Genomic DNA, 20319 nt, shown 5'->3' with positions numbered 1-20319 from the left:
TAATAATAATAATAATAATAATAATAATAATAATAATAATGATAATAATAATAATAATAATAATAATAATAATAATAATACTAATAATAATAATAATGATAATGATAATAATAATAATAATAATGATAATGATAATAATAATAATAAGAATAATATTAATAATAATAATAATAATAATAATAATAATAATAATAATAATAATAATAATAATAATTAGGAAGAAATAGAGAGGGCTAATAACACCACCTTGAGGCTGCTGGCATGGGTTTCCCAAAAGTTGAATAATGATATCGGAAATGCCACTTTTTTTTTTAGAGAGATCCAACTGGTTAGAAGCGACCTGTTCAGGTGATCTGTCGATTTATGTAAAGTGTGCAACATTAAGCTTCACCAGGGGAACATATGTCTGCACTCGACCTCCCCAGACACCAATGTAGTTCAGGGTATAGACCTCGACTTAACGTGGCCCAGCAGTAAACACTCTGCTGATTATACGAAGGAATATATAGGAGTTCAAACAGCAAGAGACCATCGGGTATAGGAGTTGAAACAGCAAGAGACCATTGGGTATAGGAATTCTTACAGCAAAAGACCATTGGGTATAGGAATTCATACAGCAAGAGACCATTGGGTATAGGAGTTGAAACAAGAGACCATTGGCTATAGGAGTTCAAAGAGCAAGAGACCATTAGATATAGGAGCTCAAACAGCAAGAGACCATTGGATATAGGAGCTCAAACAGCAAGAGACCATTGGATATAGAAGCTCAAACAGCAAGAGACCAGTGGATATAGGAGCTCAAACAGCAAGAGACCATTGGATATAGGAGCTCAAACAGCAAGAGACCATTGGATAAAGGAGTTCAAACAGCAAGAGACCAATGGGTAAGACTGTTTGATTGTCAAGTATTTCAATTTATCATGGTGTATGTCAGAGTGATGTATAGCTTCTGGTGTCGACAAACCAGGCGTTGTTAACCCTAACTAGCCAGATGTGGTAACCCCAACTAGCCAGATATGGTAACCCCAACTAGCCAGCTGTGATAACCCCAATTATCCAGTTGTGATAGCCTCAATTAGCCAGCTATGCTAACCTCAACTAACCAGCTATGATAACCCCAACCAGCCAGCTGTGATAACCCCAACTAGCTAGATATGATAACCGCAACAAGACAGCTATGATAAACCCAGCTGTGCTAACTCAGCTAGCTAGTTGTGATAACCCCAACTACCCAGCTGTGATAACACCAAATGACCAGTTGTGATAACCCCAAATGACCAGCTGTGATAACCCTCAACTAGCCTGCTATGATAACCGCCAACTAGCCAACTGTGATATCCCAGGCGAGCCGTGTTAACGGAGGTCATCTGTGTCAAGTGGCCATGACCGTGTGGTGTGGCAAACACCACACCTGCTGCCACACACACACACACACACACACACCTGTATCATTGGTTACCACCTCTTCTGCGCAGGTGTGGGCTGCTAGGCTGATTTAGCGAGGCGATTGTCTGAGGTGAGGTTATGCTGGGTAGACGCTGGGTAATGCCGAGAAATTGCTGTGTTAAGCGGAGCTAGGTTGGGCAGGGCTTTGTGCTGACGAGTTGTGATGATGGTTGTGATGCCTTGCGGTTGGGACAGTTTGTGGCAGTGATGAATTATGGTTGTGAAGTAATGATTGTGGATTTTTTTTTGGTTCGTGGTTAGTATAGGTGATAGTGAGTGGCTGAGAGGTTGTGATGAGTTGTTGGTGGTGACATGTGGTTGTGAGGAGTTGTTTGTGATGAGATATGGTTGTGAAAGTTGTGGTTATGGAAAGGTTTGTGGTGAGTTGTGTCTGCGAAGAGATGTTTGTGAAGAGTTGTGGTTGTGATGAGTAGTGGTTGTGAAGAGTAGTTGTGGCTGTGAAGAGTAGTGGCTGTGGTTGTGAAGAGTAGTGGCTGTGAAGGGTAGTTGTGGTTGTGAAGAGTAGTGGCTGTGAAGGGTAGTTGTGGTTGTGAAGAGTAGTGGCTGTGAAGGGTAGTTGTGAAGTGTAGTGTCAGGTATGGTGTCCTCCATCTGGTGCAAGACGGCGCGCCAGATGTAAGCAGATGTTGTGTGGTGTCATTGTTGTCTCCACGATAAATATAGTGCGCCCGGAGCGCTGGGTCAGAGAAAGTATGGTGTCAATGTCCCATTGATCGTACCACTGTGGTTGTAGTGGTGGTGTATGGTAGTGGCGGGTGTTTGGTTGTGGTGGAGGTGTATGATCGGAAGTGGTGGTGTGTGGTAGTGATTCGTGTGGTGGTGGTGGTGGTGGTGGTGGTGTTTGTGTGGTGTGTTGTGGTGTGCGATGGTGGTCTTATTTGTGGCGGTGGTGTGTGGTGATGGTGGTGATGGCGTGTGGTGATGTATGTGACAGTGTTTAGTAAAGTGTGGGGATGGTGGTGGTGATGTGTGGTGATAGTGCTCGTGGTGGCAGTAATGTCTGGTGGTTGTGTGAGGTAGTGGTGGCGTGTATTTATGGTGGTGATGTGTGGTTGCGGTAGTGTTTGATGGTGATCCTGGCGTGTGGTGGTGGTGGTGATGTGTGGTGGTATGTGACTGTGGTGTGTGGTGGTAATGATGCTGGGGTGTGATTGGTGGTGGTGGTGTGTGGTGTTGGTGGTGAGTGGTATGTGGATGATAGCGGTTTTCGGCAGTGGTGTGTGATAATGGTGGTGGATGGTTGTGATGGTGTGTGGTGGTGGTGTGCGGTGGTGTGTGTTAATGGTGTGCGGTGGTGTGTGGCTGGTGATGGGTAATGAAGGTAGTCGTGGTGTGTGGCGGTGGTGGGAGTGGTGGTGTAGTCGTGGTGGAGGGAGTTTTACACCTGTGGAGCCACAACTCTTGGACTTTTCTAACTTCTCTATGCTATCTGCAGAAAAAAAGATCTTATCATTCAGTTTATTCCGTTCGTTCATATATTACTCGCATACTATGAAAATACATCTGGACATCTTTTCTAACAAGTTTTCTTGCTCAGTTTCATGTTATAGCCTCTGGTTGTTCTGTCCCTTCATCTTTTCAACAATAACAGTTGAGTGCTGATACCATCAGACAGGTTTAAAAATTTAATATACCCACATGGTAGGCTAATTTAAGGGCTCTAGCCTTTCTCTGTAAATGTAAATTAGCTTTTTTTGATCCTGATATCATCTTGGCTGCCCTCCTTTACCTAGATCTTCTCTTATATAATTTCTTTGTGTTTCTTTCATCGCGGTGACTAAATGTTAAAAGGCACACACTAGTTCTGGCTTGATGTACTTGCCGGGCAGACAGTTTGTCTCCTGTATTATTTTCCTGATGTGGGACTCTGGCGACAGGTTTGAGACGATGTCAACTCCCAAGTCTTTCTCACAAACAATATCGCTAGCGTTTTATATATATATATATATATATATATATATATATATATATATATATATATATATATATATATATATATATATATATATATCATTATGTGGTACATATCGAGGCCTTATTTTGCTGTGCCCCATCCTCATTGCTTTATATTTCCACGAGTAGAATTTCGTCAGCCATATATTAGACCAACTTTTGAGTCTGGCGGCTCGGTCCCACTGTGAACTCATACAGTCCTTCCCGCTTTTCACGTTCCTCTTGACCTTTGCGTCATCAGGAAAAGCAATGGTCTGGGACGCTCCTCTGCTGACCTTTTTATCCATTTCGAGATGGCTCCTCTGACACGCGTCTTCTGTTCCCCTCCTCTGAAATGATATCTTCTGTTCATCGAGAGTTTACTTGATATTCTTGCATGGTTATCTAGGTTCTTAATCAATCTCCCATGCGGCATAGTGGTGAATATTATTTGGCAGTCTAGATACAGATATTCCATCCAGTCTTCTCTTTAGTCTATGACAGAGCTCACTCTTTCGTGGAAATCTAAAAATCATTATGGCTGTGGGGATTTGATGATAGTGAGGTGTGCTGTTGGTGGTGGTACGTGGTGTTGCTATTGGTTGTGGTTCGTGTTGGTGAGGACAATAGTAGTGCGGTGTAGTGTGTGGTGTGTGGCGGTGGTGGTGGTGGTGGTAGTGTGGTGATGGTGGTTGTGTGTGGTGGTGGTGGTAGTGGTGATGGTGGTAGTGTGGTGATGGTGTGTGTTTGTAGTGTGCAATGATGTGTGGTGGTGGTGGTGTGTAGTGGTGATGGCGTTTGATGTTGGTGGTGGTAATGTTGGTGGTGTGTGTTATTGTTGTGATGTGTGCTGGTAGTTGTGGTGGTTGTGATGTGTAGTTGTGGTGGTAGTGATGTGTGCTGGTAGTTGTGGTGGTAGTGATGTGTGCTGGTAGTTGTGGTGGTTGTGATGTATGACTGTGTTAGTTTATGGTGATGGTGGTAGTGCTGGTGTGTGTGTGTGTGTGTGTGTGTGTGTGTGTGTGTGTGTGTGTGTGTGTGTGTGTGTGTGTGTGTAATCACTATTTATGTGTTACGAGGAAAGAGTTTTATACTCGTGTTGCCCCATCTCTTAACCTTCGTATATGTACCATGTCTTTACTGCTATGATTCACACACACACACACACACACACACACACACACACTGTTCCTCCTCCCCTTTGGGACTGGTCGATTAAATGGGCACCTGGCATAGGCTAGTGTGTGTGTGTGTGTGTGTGTGTGTGTGTGTGTGTGTGTGTGTGTGTGGTGTCCAACGATGGTGGTGGTGGAGTGCGGCGGAGGCAGTGGTGGTGAGGTAGGCCGTGGAAGCAGTGATGGTGGTAGTGGTAGTAAATTGCGGCGGTGGAGTTGGTTGGGGTGGTGGTCGTGATGATGGTGTGTGGTACATGTGGTGGTGGTCGTTTGGCTGTGATGGTGGTAGTGTGTGGTGGGGGTGTGGCGGTGGTGGTGGTAGTGTGTGGTGGTCGTGTGGCGGTGGTGGTGGTAGTGTGTGGTGGTCGGGGTGTGGCGGTGGTGGTGGTAGTGTGTGGTGGTCGTGTGGCGGTGGTGGTGGTAGTGTGTGGTGGTCGGGGTGTGGCGGTGGTGGTGGTAGTGTGTGGTGGTCGTGTCCGGTGGGTGTGGTTGTCTGGTAGTACCAATAGTAATGATGATAGTGATCAGTGATGGTAGGAGCGGTAGGTAGGTTCATCTACATCATCATGAGACACAGTGCCACCCACTAATGACTCACTCAGGCTGCCACCACTGAGTCTAGTGGGAGCCAACACACCTTATTTGATGGTCTGGTCCAACACACACACACACACACACACACACACGACGCGTAGGATGCCTGAGGAATGTGTGCTCACTCCTACACCCATAGTTGCTGACTCGTGAGAAATACACTGAACACGGGACGTGAATTTTTCTTATTGTGGTGATGGCGACTGTGTAAGTGATGGTGACTGTGTGGTGGCGATGGTGACTGTGGAGGTAATGGTGACTGTTTAGAGGTGATGGTGCCTGGTGGTGGTGGTGGTGACTGGTTATGACTGGTGGTAATGGTAATTGTGGTAGTGATGGTGACTGGTGGTGCTAACTGTGATGGGTTTGGCGAATATATTGGTGATGGTGATCATGTCGGGGTAGGTGATGGTGACCATAATTGTAACTGTGATTGGTGGTGAAGGAAACCGTGGTATTGGTAACTGTGGTGATGGTGGTGATGGCGTTTGATGTTGGTGGTGGTAATGTTGGTGGTGTGTGTTATTGTTGTGATGTGTGCTGGTAGTTGTGGTGGTTGTGATGTATGACTGTGTTAGTTTATGGTGATGGTGAGTCGTAGTCTTGGTGATGAGTTATGGTGACGTGATCCTAGTGATGAGTGATGGTGAGTCATAATCTTGGTGATGAGTTACAGTGACGTGATCCTAGTGATGAGTGATGGTGAGTCATAGTCTTGGTGATGAGTTATGGTGACGTGATCCTAGTGATGAGTGATGGTGAGTCATAGTCTTGGTGATGAGTTACAGTGACGTGATCCTAGTGATGAGTGATGGTGAGTCATAGTCTTGGTGATGAGTTACAGTGACGTGATCCTAGTGATGAGTGATGGTGAGTCATAATCTTGGTGATGAGTTACAGTGACGTGATCCTAGTGATGAGTGATGGTGAGTCATAGTCTTGGTGATGAGTTACAGTGACGTGATCCTAGTGATGAGTGATGGTGAGTCATAATCTTGGTGATGAGTTACAGTGACGTGATCCTAGTGATGAGTGATGGTGAGTCATAATCTTGGTGATGAGTTACAGTGACGTGATCCTAGTGATGAGTGATGGTGAGTCATAATCTTGGTGATGAGTTACAGTGACGTGATCCTAGTGATGAGTGATGGTGAGTCATAATCTTGGTGATGAGTTATGGTGACGTGATCCTAGTGATGAGTGATGGTGAGTCATAATCTTGGTGATGAGTTACAGTGACGTGATCCTAGTGATGAGTGATGGTGAGTCATAGTCTTGGTGATGAGTTACAGTGACGTGATCCTAGTGATGAGTGATGGTGAGTCATAGTCTTGGTGATGAGTTACAGTGACGTGATCCTAGTGATGAGTGATGGTGAGTCATAGTCTTGGTGATGAGTTACAGTGACGTGATCCTAGTGATGAGTGATGGTGAGTCGTAGTCTTGGTGATGAGTTACAGTGACGTGATCCTAGTGATGAGTGATGGTGAGTCATAATCTTGGTGATGAGTTACAGTGACGTGATCCTAGTGATGAGTGATGGTGAGTCATAGTCTTGGTGATGAGTTACAGTGACGTGATCCTAGTGATGAGTGATGGTGAGTCATAATCTTGGTGATGAGTTACAGTGACGTGATCCTAGTGATGAGTGATGGTGAGTCATAATCTTGGTGATGAGTTACAGTGACGTGATCCTAGTGATGAGTGATGGTGAGTCATAGTCTTGGTGATGAGTTATAGTGACGTGATCCTAGTGATGAGTGATGGTGAGTCATAATCTTGGTGATGAGTTACAGTGACGTGATCCTAGTGATGAGTGATGGTGAGTCATAATCTTGGTGATGAGTTACAGTGACGTGATCCTAGTGATGAGTGATGGTGAGTCATAATCTTGGTGATGAGTTACAGTGACGTGATCCTAGTGATGAGTGATGGTGAGTCATAGTCTTGGTGATGAGTTACAGTGACGTGATCCTAGTGATGAGTGATGGTGAGTCATAATCTTGGTGATGAGTTACAGTGACGTGATCCTAGTGATGAGTGATGGTGAGTCATAATCTTGGTGATGAGTTATGGTGACGTGATCCTAGTGATGAGTGATGGTGAGTCGTAGTCTTGGTGATGAGTTATGGTGACGTGATCCTAGTGATGAGTGATGGTGAGTCATAATCTTGGTGATGAGTTATGGTGACGTGATCCTAGTGATGAGTGATGGTGAGTCATAATCTTGGTGATGAGTTATGGTGACGTGATCCTAGTGATGAGTGATGGTGAGTCATAATCTTGGTGATGAGTTATGGTGACGTGATCCTAGTGATGAGTGATGGTGAGTCATAATCTTGGTGATGAGTTATGGTGACGTGATCCTAGTGATGAGTGATGGTGAGTCATAGTCTTGGTGATGAGTTACAGTGACGTGATCCTAGTGATGAGTGATGGTGAGTCATAATCTTGGTGATGAGTTATGGTGACGTGATCCTAGTGATGAGTGATGGTGAGTCATAATCTTGGTGATGAGTTACAGTGACGTGATCCTAGTGATGAGTGATGGTGATGGTGGTAGTGTGTGGTGGTCGTGTCCGGTGGGTGTGGTTGTCTGGTAGTACCAATAGTAATGATGATAGTGATCAGTGATGGTAGGAGCGGTAGGTAGGTTCATCTACATCATCATGAGACACAGTGCCACCCACTAATGACTCACTCAGGCTGCCACCACTGAGTCTAGTGGGAGCCAACACACCTTATTTGATGGTCTGGTCCAACACACACACACACACACACAACACACACACACACACCACACACACACACACCACACACACACACACCACACACACACACACACAACACACACACACACACTGTTCCTCCTCCCCTTTGGGACTGGTCGATTAAATGGGCACCTGGCATAGGCTAGTGTGTGTGTGTGTGGTGTGTGGCGGTGGTGGTGGTAGTGATGTGTGCTGGTAGTTGTGGTGGTAGTGATGTGTGCTGGTAGTTGTGGTGGTAGTGATGTGTGCTGGTAGTTGTGGTGGTAGTGATGTGTGCTGGTAGTTGTGGTGGTAGTGATGTGTGCTGGTAGTTGTGGTGGTAGTGATGTGTGCTGGTAGTTGTGGTGGTAGTGATGTGTGCTGGTAGTTGTGGTGGTAGTGATGTGTGCTGGTAGTTGTGGTGGTAGTGATGTGTGCTGGTAGTTGTGGTGGTAGTGATGTGTGCTGGTAGTTGTGGTGGTAGTGATGTGTGCTGGTAGTTGTGGTGGTAGTGATGTGTGCTGGTAGTTGTGGTGGTAGTGATGTGTGCTGGTAGTTGTGGTGGTAGTGATGTGTGCTGGTAGTTGTGGTGGTAGTGATGTGTGCTGGTAGTTGTGGTGGTAGTGATGTGTGCTGGTAGTTGTGGTGGTAGTGATGTGTGCTGGTAGTTGTGGTGGTAGTGATGTGTGCTGGTAGTTGTGGTGGTAGTGATGTGTGCTGGTAGTTGTGGTGGTTGTGATGTATGACTGTGTTAGTTTATGGTGATGGTGGTAGTGTGTGGTGGTCGTGTCCGGTGGGTGTGGTTGTCTGGTAGTACCAATAGTAATGATGATAGTGATCAGTGATGGTAGGAGCGGTAGGTAGGTTCATCTACATCATCATGAGACACAGTGCCACCCACTAATGACTCACTCAGGCTGCCACCACTGAGTCTAGTGGGAGCCAACACACCTTATTTGATGGTCTGGTCCAACACACACACACACACAACACACACACACACAACACACACACACACACTGTTCCTCCTCCCCTTTGGGACTGGTCGATTAAATGGGCACCTGGCATAGGCTAGTGTGTGTGTGTGTGGTGGTGGTGGTAGTGGTGATGGTGGTAGTGTGTGGTGATGGTGGTAGTGATGTGTGCTGGTAGTTGTGGTGGTAGTGATGTGTGCTGGTAGTTGTGGTGGTTGTGATGTATGACTGTGTTAGTTTATGGTGATGGTGGTAGTGTGTGGTGGTGGTGGTAGTGATGTGTGCTGGTAGTTGTGGTGGTAGTGATGTGTGCTGGTAGTTGTGGTGGTTGTGATGTATGACTGTGTTAGTTTATGGTGATGGTGGTAGTGTGTGGTGGTGGTGGTAGTGATGTGTGCTGGTAGTTGTGGTGGTTGTGATGTATGACTGTGTTAGTTTATGGTGATGGTGGTAGTGTGTGGTGGTGGTGGTAGTGGTGATGGTGGTTGTCTGTGGTGATGGTGTTATTGTGTGGTGATGGTGGTAGTGTGTGGTGGTGGTGGTGGTGGTGTGTGTGTGTGGTGTGTGTGTGTGGTGGTGGTGTGCGTTTGGAGATTATTCTGCTTATGGTGGTGGTGATAATGGCTTTGTGATAATGGTGACTGGTGAAGGTGATGTTTGTGGTGATGTCACATCGTGGAGTCTTGGGGGGGGGGGGGGGTCTTCTTACCACCCCCCCTCCCCCAATAGCCTGGGCTGGGCCCAGGCTGCTGGATTGGGTCGTTGGTCGACCAAGGTGTTGGAAGCCTCAGCCCTCAAGCCCACATAGCCCCCACAGCCTGGCTGATCTGGCACAATTTGCAGGTACTTGTCCAGTGCACTTCTCTACCGTGCATCCCATGTTCTCTATCTGTCGATGATGATGGGTATTATCGTGAGTGGGATGACTGCCGTGGTGATGGTGAGTGCTGGTGAGGTATGGTGACCATGGTGGTGATGGTGACTGTGTGGGGTGGAATGGTGGCTGGTGGTATGGGTAACTGGTAGTCGTGAAGGTAGTGGGGATGGGGACTGCTGGTCTTGGTGATCCTGGAGGTGAGTGATGGTGAGTGATAGTCTTGGTGTTGAGTTATGGTGATGGTGAGTCGTAGTCTTGGTGATGAGTTACAGTGACGTGATCCTAGTGATGAGTGATGGTGAGTCATAATCTTGGTGATGAGTTATAGTGACGTGATCCTAGCGATGAATGATGGTGAGTCATAGTCTTGGTGATGAGTTATGGTGACGTGATCCTAGTGATGAGTGATGGTGAGTGGTAGCCATGGTGGTGAGTTATGGTACCTGGTCGTCCTGATGATGAGTGATGGTGATAGGTGGAGACCTGGTGGTGATGGTGAATCACAAAGACCGTAATGGTGACTTGACGGAGTCAACAAGTCAAGGACGGACCAGTGATGTCCCTGACAGACCTGATGTCACGGACGGACAAGTGATGTCCCCGATAGACCTTTGATATCCAAGACAGACCTGACGTCACAAACGTACCAGTGATATGGCGTCAGACCTGATGTCACTAACCTGTGATGAGCCGTCACACGTGATGTCACCAGCTTACCTGGGTTGTGCCGTGAGACCTGATGTCACTAACCTGTGATGATCCGTCAGACCTGATGTCACTAACCTGTGATGATCCGTCAGACCTGACGTCACTAACTTACCTGTGATGTGCCGTCAGACTTAACGTCACTAACTTACCTGTGATGTGCCGTCAGACCTGACGTCACTACCCTGTGATGAGCCGTCAGATCTGATGCCACTAACCTGTGATGAGCCGTCAGACCTGACGTCACTAACTTACCTGTGATGTGCCGTCAGACCTGACGTCACTAACCTGTGATGAGCCGTCTGACCTGATGTCACTAACCTGTGATGAGCCGTCAGACCTGATGTCACTAACTTACCAGTGGTGGCCCCAGTAAACCTGTGATGTCACGGACAGACCTGACATGAACAACGGACCTGTGACGTTTCTATGACGTCACCAGCACACCAGTGACATCGCCTATGACTCTCTGACGTCACCCGCAGCCCATCATATAATTTTCCAAAAGAAGGAACAGAGGGGGCCAGGTGAGGATATTCCAAAAAAGGCCCAGTCCTCTGTTCCTAACGCTACCTCGCTAACGCGGGAAATGGCGAATAGTTTGAAAGAAAGAAAAAGAATATATATATATATATATATATATATATATATATATATATATATATATATATATATATATATATATATATATATATATAACTCACCTCTCACAACTTCATTATTGAACTGCATCAGTAAAATGAACCAATAGACCTCGCATTCGACGTCATAAAAAATATTGCATATGCAATAAAAACGCGAATATTAATTCTTCGCGCGATGACAATAAACACGGGTTAAATCTTGGCGGGTTAATGTTTCAATAAACTCGACAGTTACCACTCCTGAAGAAGCTGCATCGTTCACAACAATAACCATTAATGTTATTACAACATTAGCAATGAACCCACTGGGAACCACCGACCCCAAGAATTGGAGGTGGAATCATATCACAAATTTCTTTTTCCTCATCGCCAAAATAAAAGTTAGGTGAAGTCTGAACACTGCACGCGTGTTATCAGGTCATGTGTGTCCGACCTGGCAGGCCGACTAGTGTAACCCAGGTCAGTGTACGTGAAGGTCAGCCTCCAGATACCTTCTCCAGTCTTAAGATGACGACTGTTCCATCGGTCGTACCTGACAACATTATAGCACCCCAGCTGGGGACACCAGTCAGTCATACTGGCCTTCGTACAAGGGTCGGCCTTGATGCAGAAGCTGGCCTTAAGGGCTGACTTTGGTACGAGAGCAGGCCTTGGTGTATAAGAACTGGCTTCGGTACGAGTTCACACTGATAGAAAACCTGGCTAGATTACAAAGGCTGGCCTTGGTATTTGAACCCCGCCTTACAGGCAGCTAAGGGTCTTGGGTAAGGTCAACTCAGTAAGCCACTTCTTTAACATTCAATCCTTTGACCACGGCGATACGACCCTTGGGTATAAGGCCAGGCCACCACCACAAGGGTCGTATTGTGCGCCGGACTCTTGGTATCATTATGGTTCTAACAGCATAGGAAGTAGCGTCCAACTGATCCAAGTTTTGGCCGGGGACCAACGCGTCTTAAGAGGATATATTAACGTCTGTTTAGGCCTGATGCAGCCGACACACTCCCCTCTTGTCTTTTATCTTCGTTAACTTTCATCACGATCTCCATGCCGTGGATTGTGTTATGACGGTTGGATCATGTTATGGTGATTCAGTACATTTTAGACGCTTCGTGTCCATAGTTGGAATAGAAAACAATATGGCATCTCGTACACAGAGGGGGAGAGGTGGTGGTGAAGGGTTGGGGTGGGGGAATGATGGTTTATTTAGCAACATCAACAAGTTACAGTGGGTCGGGGAGTCCAACGTGGTCAACAAGTGTCGCGTCTAAGTCTCTTGGGCTTAAGGCCTGTCAGTTGTCGAGATAATTATGGGTGTAATGCTGTATTCATCCGCATTATTTTAGAAATATCCTTGTGGAACTGTAGATCAGTTAGGAACAGAGAATTGGCGCCTCGGGCTCCCAAGCTTTGTAAGATAAGTAACGCATGTAGGGTTGCTAAGCGTAAGATCAGTAATACAGGACTGCCATGCGTAATATCGTTAACACAGGGTACCATGCGTTAGGTCAGTAGCGTAAGGCTGCCAGGCGTAAGATTATGGCTTGGTACCAAGCGTAAGGTCAGTAACGCGGGGCTGCCAGGGGTAAGATCATAAAGGAGTGCGTTCAAGATAAGATCAGTAACGCAGGGTTCCTAAGCGTAAGACTAGCATCGCGGGGTGCCAAGTCTATGGCCAGTAACGCAGGGCTGCTAGACGTAAGACCAGTACCGGAGAACTGCCAAGCGTAAGATCAGTAACGCAGTGCCAAGCGTAAGGCCAGAAACGCAAGGTGCCAGTTATAAAACCAACAACGCAGGGCTGCCAGGCACAAGGCTATAACGCAGGGCTATCTAGCGTAAGAACAGCAATGCAGGTTGCCATGAGTAAGACAAGCAACTCAGGGTTGCCAGGGTAGATCCTGTAACGCAGGGTGGTGCCAGGTGTATGACGTAGGGCAACCTAGCGTCAGAACAGAAACGCAGGGTTAACAGGCGTATGACTAACACAGATTTGCCAACAACGACCGACAGTAAGATGACCAAGTGGGATGCACATTAACAGAGACAGTACCTTGATCTCTCTTATAAGAGGTGTGGAATCTGATAACCTCGATCCCTCCTTTGGAAGCATGGATTACCTTGATCTTTTTGGAGGTAAGATCACCTTGATCTCTTCTTTGGAAGCATGATTTACATATAGCACACCAGCAAGTAGCACTTAAGATTTATGAGGGCTTACTCACGCGTCCTGCACTCATATAGGAAGGCCAGCAGTTCATAAGACTGTCGTAAGTCTTGTAAATTTACAATGTCTTCCGATCTCCTCTCCAGAAAAAAACCAAAAAAACATCGAGGTATAACCTTTGGGCGGAGTGGCCGTCATCATACCTAAGGATTCCATCAGCGATATCAAGGAGCTGAATAAACGCATACATTAAATTCTCACTGAAATTACATTACAGTGAATCTCACACACCTAGTAACTCAGTATACTGTAAAGTTATTTTAAAGAAGTTCCCAGGCAATGGGCTCCCACCTAGTAGTTGTCAACCACTCCCTAATATAACTATGTAGGTTCCCTAGTGTTGCAAACACGACATTCTTCCCTTATTATTGTGCCAGTCCTGACTCTGTCAAGTACCTGTGCAACTTTGAATGTGTGTGTGTGTGTGTGTGTGTTTGGAGGGGGGGGGGGGTGATTAGGAATATAATCAATGTGAAAAAATATTTTGCACTTTTATTACATTTCTTTTTTACTTTGGAGGCTAGACAAAAGTCCACATCAAGACGAGGCCTTAATTGAAATATAGAGAGGTTAATGAAAAAGAGGACACAAGGGAAAGCATTTAAAAAATCTTGAAGAGCGTGAAACCGTTTTATTAAAATGAACTAGATAATACTCATCAGGAAAGACGTGAGAGGGTAAAGTCTTCCAAAGTTTCAGTGTGAGGGGAAAGTTATCAAAACGGCCCACTCATGAGTTACCAAAGACCACACAGTAACTTGCGTAGCGTCAACTGGGATTGTACATTACGTTAATCATGTATGCATCAAGCCGATCTTGAATTACACACACACACACACACATATCTATATATATATATATATATATATATATATATATATATATATATATATATATATATATATATATTCCCCTTTATTCAAATAAGTAAAATGTCCTTCCATCCCTAATCTTAAGTCAGTTGCAATTTCTATAAAACAAAAATTCCTACATCTTTTTTTTACCTTCATTTCTTGATCACTGCCTCACTAAATACTCCAGATTAATAAGCAATTCTAGGAGTTTCACAAAAAAGTTCTCATGATTACGTAAGAGGAAAGGGTGATTTTAAAAATCCATGAATTCAAATAAAATGTTTTATTCTTCTGACCAGATTCTTGTGAACTATGATTCCAAGTGACTTACAAAATTTCAATTTTTTGCAGTGTTAAAATCGTCATACACAAAAAAAAATTACACATAAAAACAAAAGTTTTGACATTCTAAAAATCCTTCGATAAATTTAAAGTTAACATGTGAGGTCAATAGAAGTCAACACAGCTTGGAGAACCTGTCGAGACCATTATAACTTAAAAGCCAAACTGGATCCGACAGACCCACCCGGACTGAGCTTTGAGACCACGGGTGCCATGTATAATAACCCCAGCTTCACATAGGACCCAACAAAGGCATTAGCAGTTTTACATTATACACGAAATTTTAGGCTTTGGAGTATTGACTGTTGAATTCAACTATCACTTTTTAGTTCATTCCAATGTGTTTAGCTTCAGATATACAGATCTAATGCATTATTTATCATAATCACAAAATTCACATATCAAATGCTCAATCTTATATAATGCTTACAGAAACATTTTGGGTCAATACATTCAGTTGAGTGTTATAAACATAAACTGACATAACACATCGTCATTCTGTTGTACATCATGTTTTGATTCAACTGAAAAACATACACCTTTTGCTTCCTATGTAAATGTAATGCTGTAAACTCAAAACTATAGTCTTTGCTCTCACTTCTGACTCAAAGATTCAATGTTTCGTTACAAAATTCTGAGCTCCAAAATAAAGTAGCTAATACTCTATCTCAAACGTTCAACCATTTAAAAAAAAAAAAATAGAAAGACTACGAGTAACAAACTATATTAGCATTGACTGGTGGTGGACACGTCCAAAAATAACAATAATCGTTGTGGTAAACTTATTTACATACGACTTTTATTCCATAATAACACAGGCAATACTCAGTGAATTCATCTACACATGCTCAAATGAGTCTGGGAAGATATGATTCATACAGCTACCAAAGTATAACTTAAAAACCCCAACACTTTCAGGGTAATGTTGAAAACTGCACATTACAAGATGTGTATATATATATATATATATGCTCAAGAAGTACCTGCTTGAGTTGGACTTCTCCGTACCTTACACAGCTGCAAATAATTCCAATGCTCGTGACACCGATTAAGACAAGAGGGATCATGAGAACTTTCTCAAAAAAAAAAAAAAAGACATAATTTAACTCAAGACTGTCTAACTAAGGCGTTCGAGACACTGCATGGAAAGTCTCAACTCAGGCATTCGTGACTTAGAGTACGACGCACGTTAATGAATCGTTTAAGGCTAAATCAATCTCATTCTGACGTTCGAGACTCTACGAAGCATCATGGTGCTTAGACAGACACTCGAACGTCATATGCATTGATTAAGACACTGAACAAAGCACTGTATTGGACCAAGTGCATTACAGACTTACAACGACACCCAAAGCGAAGCACCATACTAAGGCCAAGACAGTCTCGATCGTACGAATGTTCGAGGGGCTGTATGACACTTAAGTGAAGCATCGTGATGGGTCACCGATAGCAGTCTTAATCTTGGGACTGATCAGGCGTCATTAAATGAAACATACGGTAACCAAAAGAATCAAGAGTGAAATCAGAATTATCATATACGAAAGAATCACATTTTAAGCCATATTTCAGGATTGAAACTGCATATTAATATCTAATATGGCCTGAAAAACTAAAAATTCACTTTACACAGTTACAACTATTTAAGTCTAACACTAACTGATCACATCCAGCTATAATATATAGCTTAATTCGAGCTCTCGGGAGAACGGGAGACTAACAGTCTAAAGAAATGATGGTAATTTCTATACATATGTTAAATACTGTACAACACAAAAATGTTTCGTTTTCGATAACCAAATAAATGCTGTGAATCGCACAACAAAGAAACATCGAGAATCTGCCAACCATTCCTTTAGACTTATGAATCCCCCATTGCGCACTCTGTACCTGAAATCCAAGTTTGTTTCCTTTTGCTTAAGAGTAACTGCCATTGCATATCCAAATACTCCTCAACTGTGCCTAATGCTTACATATTACTGTGTACATTTATCTTAATATTTAATATCACATACAAGAGGACAGGTACTTCATCGTGGTCCGAATCTTTCACTCGACACCCTTGCCAGGTTACAGTATAAATATCCTCGCCAGGTACACGCTTGACACCCTTCCTGGCTACGCTTGACAGTCTTGCTAAATCTGACAGTTATGCCACTACACTATGGATATTTTCAATGTTAAACATTTATAGCCTTGCCAATACCTGACAACAAAATGTTGCACGTATGTACCAGCTAGGCTTCACATTGCTAAGTTAAACATGATACCCATAATGGGTTAAATTAGAAATCCAACATGTTTTCTTCAATTACTGAGGCACTTCCACCTTCATGTTGACCACACACACACACACACACACACACACAAAATCGTTTGGTTTGTGACACAGCCACATCTTTCACTAGCGTTGATGACACTTTATCCCTGGGTTAGAAAATTTTACCAAAAGTTAAATATACTAGCAAGGTTTTGCTGTTGCCAATCTGACAGATGGTTGAAATGCGACAAAAAAAAAAAGTTGACAACAACGCCAGAGCAAACTTCCAATAGATGCAAAAGATAACAGAATCTTGAGTAAACAGATTCACCAAGTGTACCTCAGTCAGGGTGTCAATAGCCAAGTGTTTTCGGGAGATCCAGCATCATTGGGCAACACAAATTCCATATGTGGTACAAGACTGACAGAAACGCGCTACTTCCACACTTGGACAAGAGCCTGATGTCCGTGTGGGAGGAACGCGCCTAGTTCCCATGCTCTAAGAAAACAGACTTTGATAATGACTTGGAGTGAAGAGAGAGAGAAAGAAAAAAAAAGAGAAAAGATAACTATAATGCATAGTATGGCGTCTGGGTGCAACGTCACTTTATAACGTGCAACACCACAGTGATGTCTGCTATAGGCCTAAAGTGAAACATACAAATATATACGGAAGGCCCAATAAAAAAGAATGTGAAAATTTAAAAAAAAAAAAACAAGTATAACATAAGGATACAATATTTGTGAACAAGAGACATTACGAAATCAGAGCATAAGATTACATGAAAAAAATCGGGTATAATCTGGCTTACAAAAACCAAACATTAATGAAATTCGATCGTTACATAGAAACAAGACAAATTACACCCTTTTTTTTTTGGCGTCATTGAAACTGCTGAACGAAAATATCTAAATATGGATAATGTGTCAGTTTTTACAAACGGAAAAAAATATATAGCAGTATCATATGCCTAACAAGAGTGGATAGATATTTCTGCTATACCACTATAACATACAACAAACAACAAAAATATATATATACTAGAAATAAAACAAAAAACATTTGTCGGGGGGGCAATTTGAGCAAACATACTTTCCATCAGTTCTCAAGTATTTGCAAGTCGTGAAAGATTCTGGACGAAGGCTGTTGAACTTGGATCCGGTACAATGACAATTTTTTTTTTTTTTTTTTACCAAAAACACGTTGCATTCTTACTGCATGGCGAATGACTGCATCAATGTTCAATTGACCATCACATCATTAAAGTTCAGTATATGGTGACTGGCTCCACTGTGGATATGGTATGCTGAGACATGTGGCAAATGTGACAGAAACACGAGCCTTTCAATTTCCCTCACCTGGTAAGATGCTTTTGACTTATCCACCTCCTCAGTCACATATGATGGGCTTGGCTGTTACCTACAGGCTACCACATATGATCAACTATTTTCTGACGACTGGAGCGGCTTGTACCCACAAGCGGTGCGACTGGTTCTGAGGGAGGGTGAGGTGGGTCGTGGAGTTGGCCTAGAGCGCCGGTGGTGCTCCATCACTGCTGCAGAGGGACGCCCCCTGAGCATACATCCGGAACTCGCAGATGGGCGGATCAGGAAGTCGCGACACCACAAAGCCACTATAGGTACTAGGTGTTGCCCAGACACTGCGGATAAAGAATGGTTATATCCGCTCCTGGGAGAGTTAGCCGCCTGGGGACTGCAGCGTCGAAGGAAGTGGACTCCCCCTGGGAGTTATGGGTGGTGAAGAAGAGGCAGCTGATCAATTGGGACGGGGCAGGTATTTTCCTTTTCCTCCTCCTTCTTCACCGCATCTCTGCGACGGGCCGCGCAGGTGTCGCAGTCTGATTCAGAACAGTCACTAGACGAGTTGGTGGAGTCCGACTCCGAGTCACTGTCTGTGGATGACGAGGACGAGGAAAACAAATTCTGCTGCCGTTTCAATTTACGGCGGTTCAGGTGCTGCCGCAACGCCGAATTCTCCTCCTGAAGTTGCAGAAGCTGGGCTTGGAGGGTGGAGATCATGCGAGAGGGGGAGGCGGAGAGCGCGTCCGTCAGTACGGCGGCGCGGGCCTCCAGAGCCATGATGGCAGTACGCAGGTCGGAGCGACTCCCAGCCATCAGCCGATCTTCGCGAGCGGTTTGGTACGCCGTCTCGAAGTCAGCCGCGTTGAAGGGGAACCAGTCGCGGGTGAGAAGGTGCGTGGGCGTGGCACTGCCAGTGTCTTCCTCTGCGCCACTCATGGGCGGCTCTTGCTCCCACTGTGGCGTACTGAAGTTATCAAAATCGACGAAGAGGGCGGAGTTCTCGTGGTCGTCCATGATAAACTGAGTACTGTTCTCAGGGGCGCGAGGCACCTGTGCACCCACAGGCCGCAGCACAGGAGTGGTCGGGCCGTGGTGTAGCGCCCATGAATCGCGCGATGTCGCTGGGGACAGAACAGAGACATTACTCTCACTACGCATCATCATAACCCCTTTTGGAGTGCGTCTACGCCTCCTACGCCTCTTTTTCTTCTTCTTGAGAGCATTGTTGTTGTTCGACGAGCGGTGACGCGCGTTCTGCTGCGACCTCAGACTTTGCAGAGGATCAGCTGATCGCGACTCCATCTTCGATGTGGCACACCTGCGCTCCAGACTTGGCAACAGCGCACACTGCCCGATACTCTCTTTGGGTCACTCCACTTAACTTTATCGTATTATTTCGACCACTTAGGGTAAGGAATTCCAGTCTACGAGTAGGTATTCCTTCAGATAGCTCGATAAACAGTCAGTATATCACCAAATTCTACAGTGATTGCCACAAGAAAATAGATATAGAGATTCACTTTCTGGGAGAGGAACTAACGTCAAGAACCCAGAATGCGACACCCAGCACTGAGCTGTCGAGCTGAGCCAGTGAGCTGGGATGGGCAAAAATGCCATTCATTGCCACTTTGACTTTTATTTATTCTTTATTTTGTATGATATACTCATTGAGCATGATACGTTATCATCAAAACCAATTCAAATATACGTAATTTCTTATAAGGATTGATGTTTACGTCATGTTCATACAGGGAACATGAAAAATAATTCATTTAAATGGTAACCGGAGTTTAACATTTCCACACAACGACCAGAGTCCCGTGCGCGCGCAGACATGTCACGTGTACCCGGTCAGTTCAAATTCTTACAATAAAGTAAATGATAATTCTGTCATATTAAATACCATTACCCTCAAAAATATGAAGCACACACGTTACCTGAGATAACAGAAGCAAAAAAGTGTTGAACAGGTTTACAGTTTAGACAGGAATATGGCTATGCGAAGCTTAAAGGTATTGTTGCCAACACATGGATCGATAACTGGGAATATATATATCTGGAGAACGTTTTCTGTACGTTGGATTTGTTTTATCTTCCAGCGGAGGTAGTCTCATAAAACCATCATTTATACGGTAGCATACGGATGATTATGGGAATGTGTGGGTAAAAAACAGATGACAGACAAGATTTGTGCAGCA

At 44.4% G+C, this 20319-nt stretch overlaps 1 protein-coding gene across 1 annotated transcript; it reads right to left on the bottom strand.

Moving 5' to 3' along the window:
* Positions 1–14467: 14467 nt before the first annotated feature.
* On the bottom strand, positions 14468–19689 carry LOC139763806 (uncharacterized). Its single transcript, XM_071690074.1, has one exon. It carries the CDS (start codon positions 19421–19423, stop codon positions 18548–18550), a length of 876 nt encoding a protein of 291 aa, XP_071546175.1. The 5' UTR covers positions 19424–19689; the 3' UTR covers positions 14468–18547.
* Positions 19690–20319: the final 630 nt, after the last annotated feature.

Source organism: Panulirus ornatus, chromosome 48, assembly GCF_036320965.1.
Source record: "Panulirus ornatus isolate Po-2019 chromosome 48, ASM3632096v1, whole genome shotgun sequence".
NCBI classification, from domain to species: Eukaryota; Metazoa; Arthropoda; class Malacostraca; order Decapoda; family Palinuridae; genus Panulirus; species Panulirus ornatus.
The sequence above is the reverse complement of the archived record's forward strand: the minus strand, read 5'-3'. Positions and strand labels throughout refer to the sequence as shown.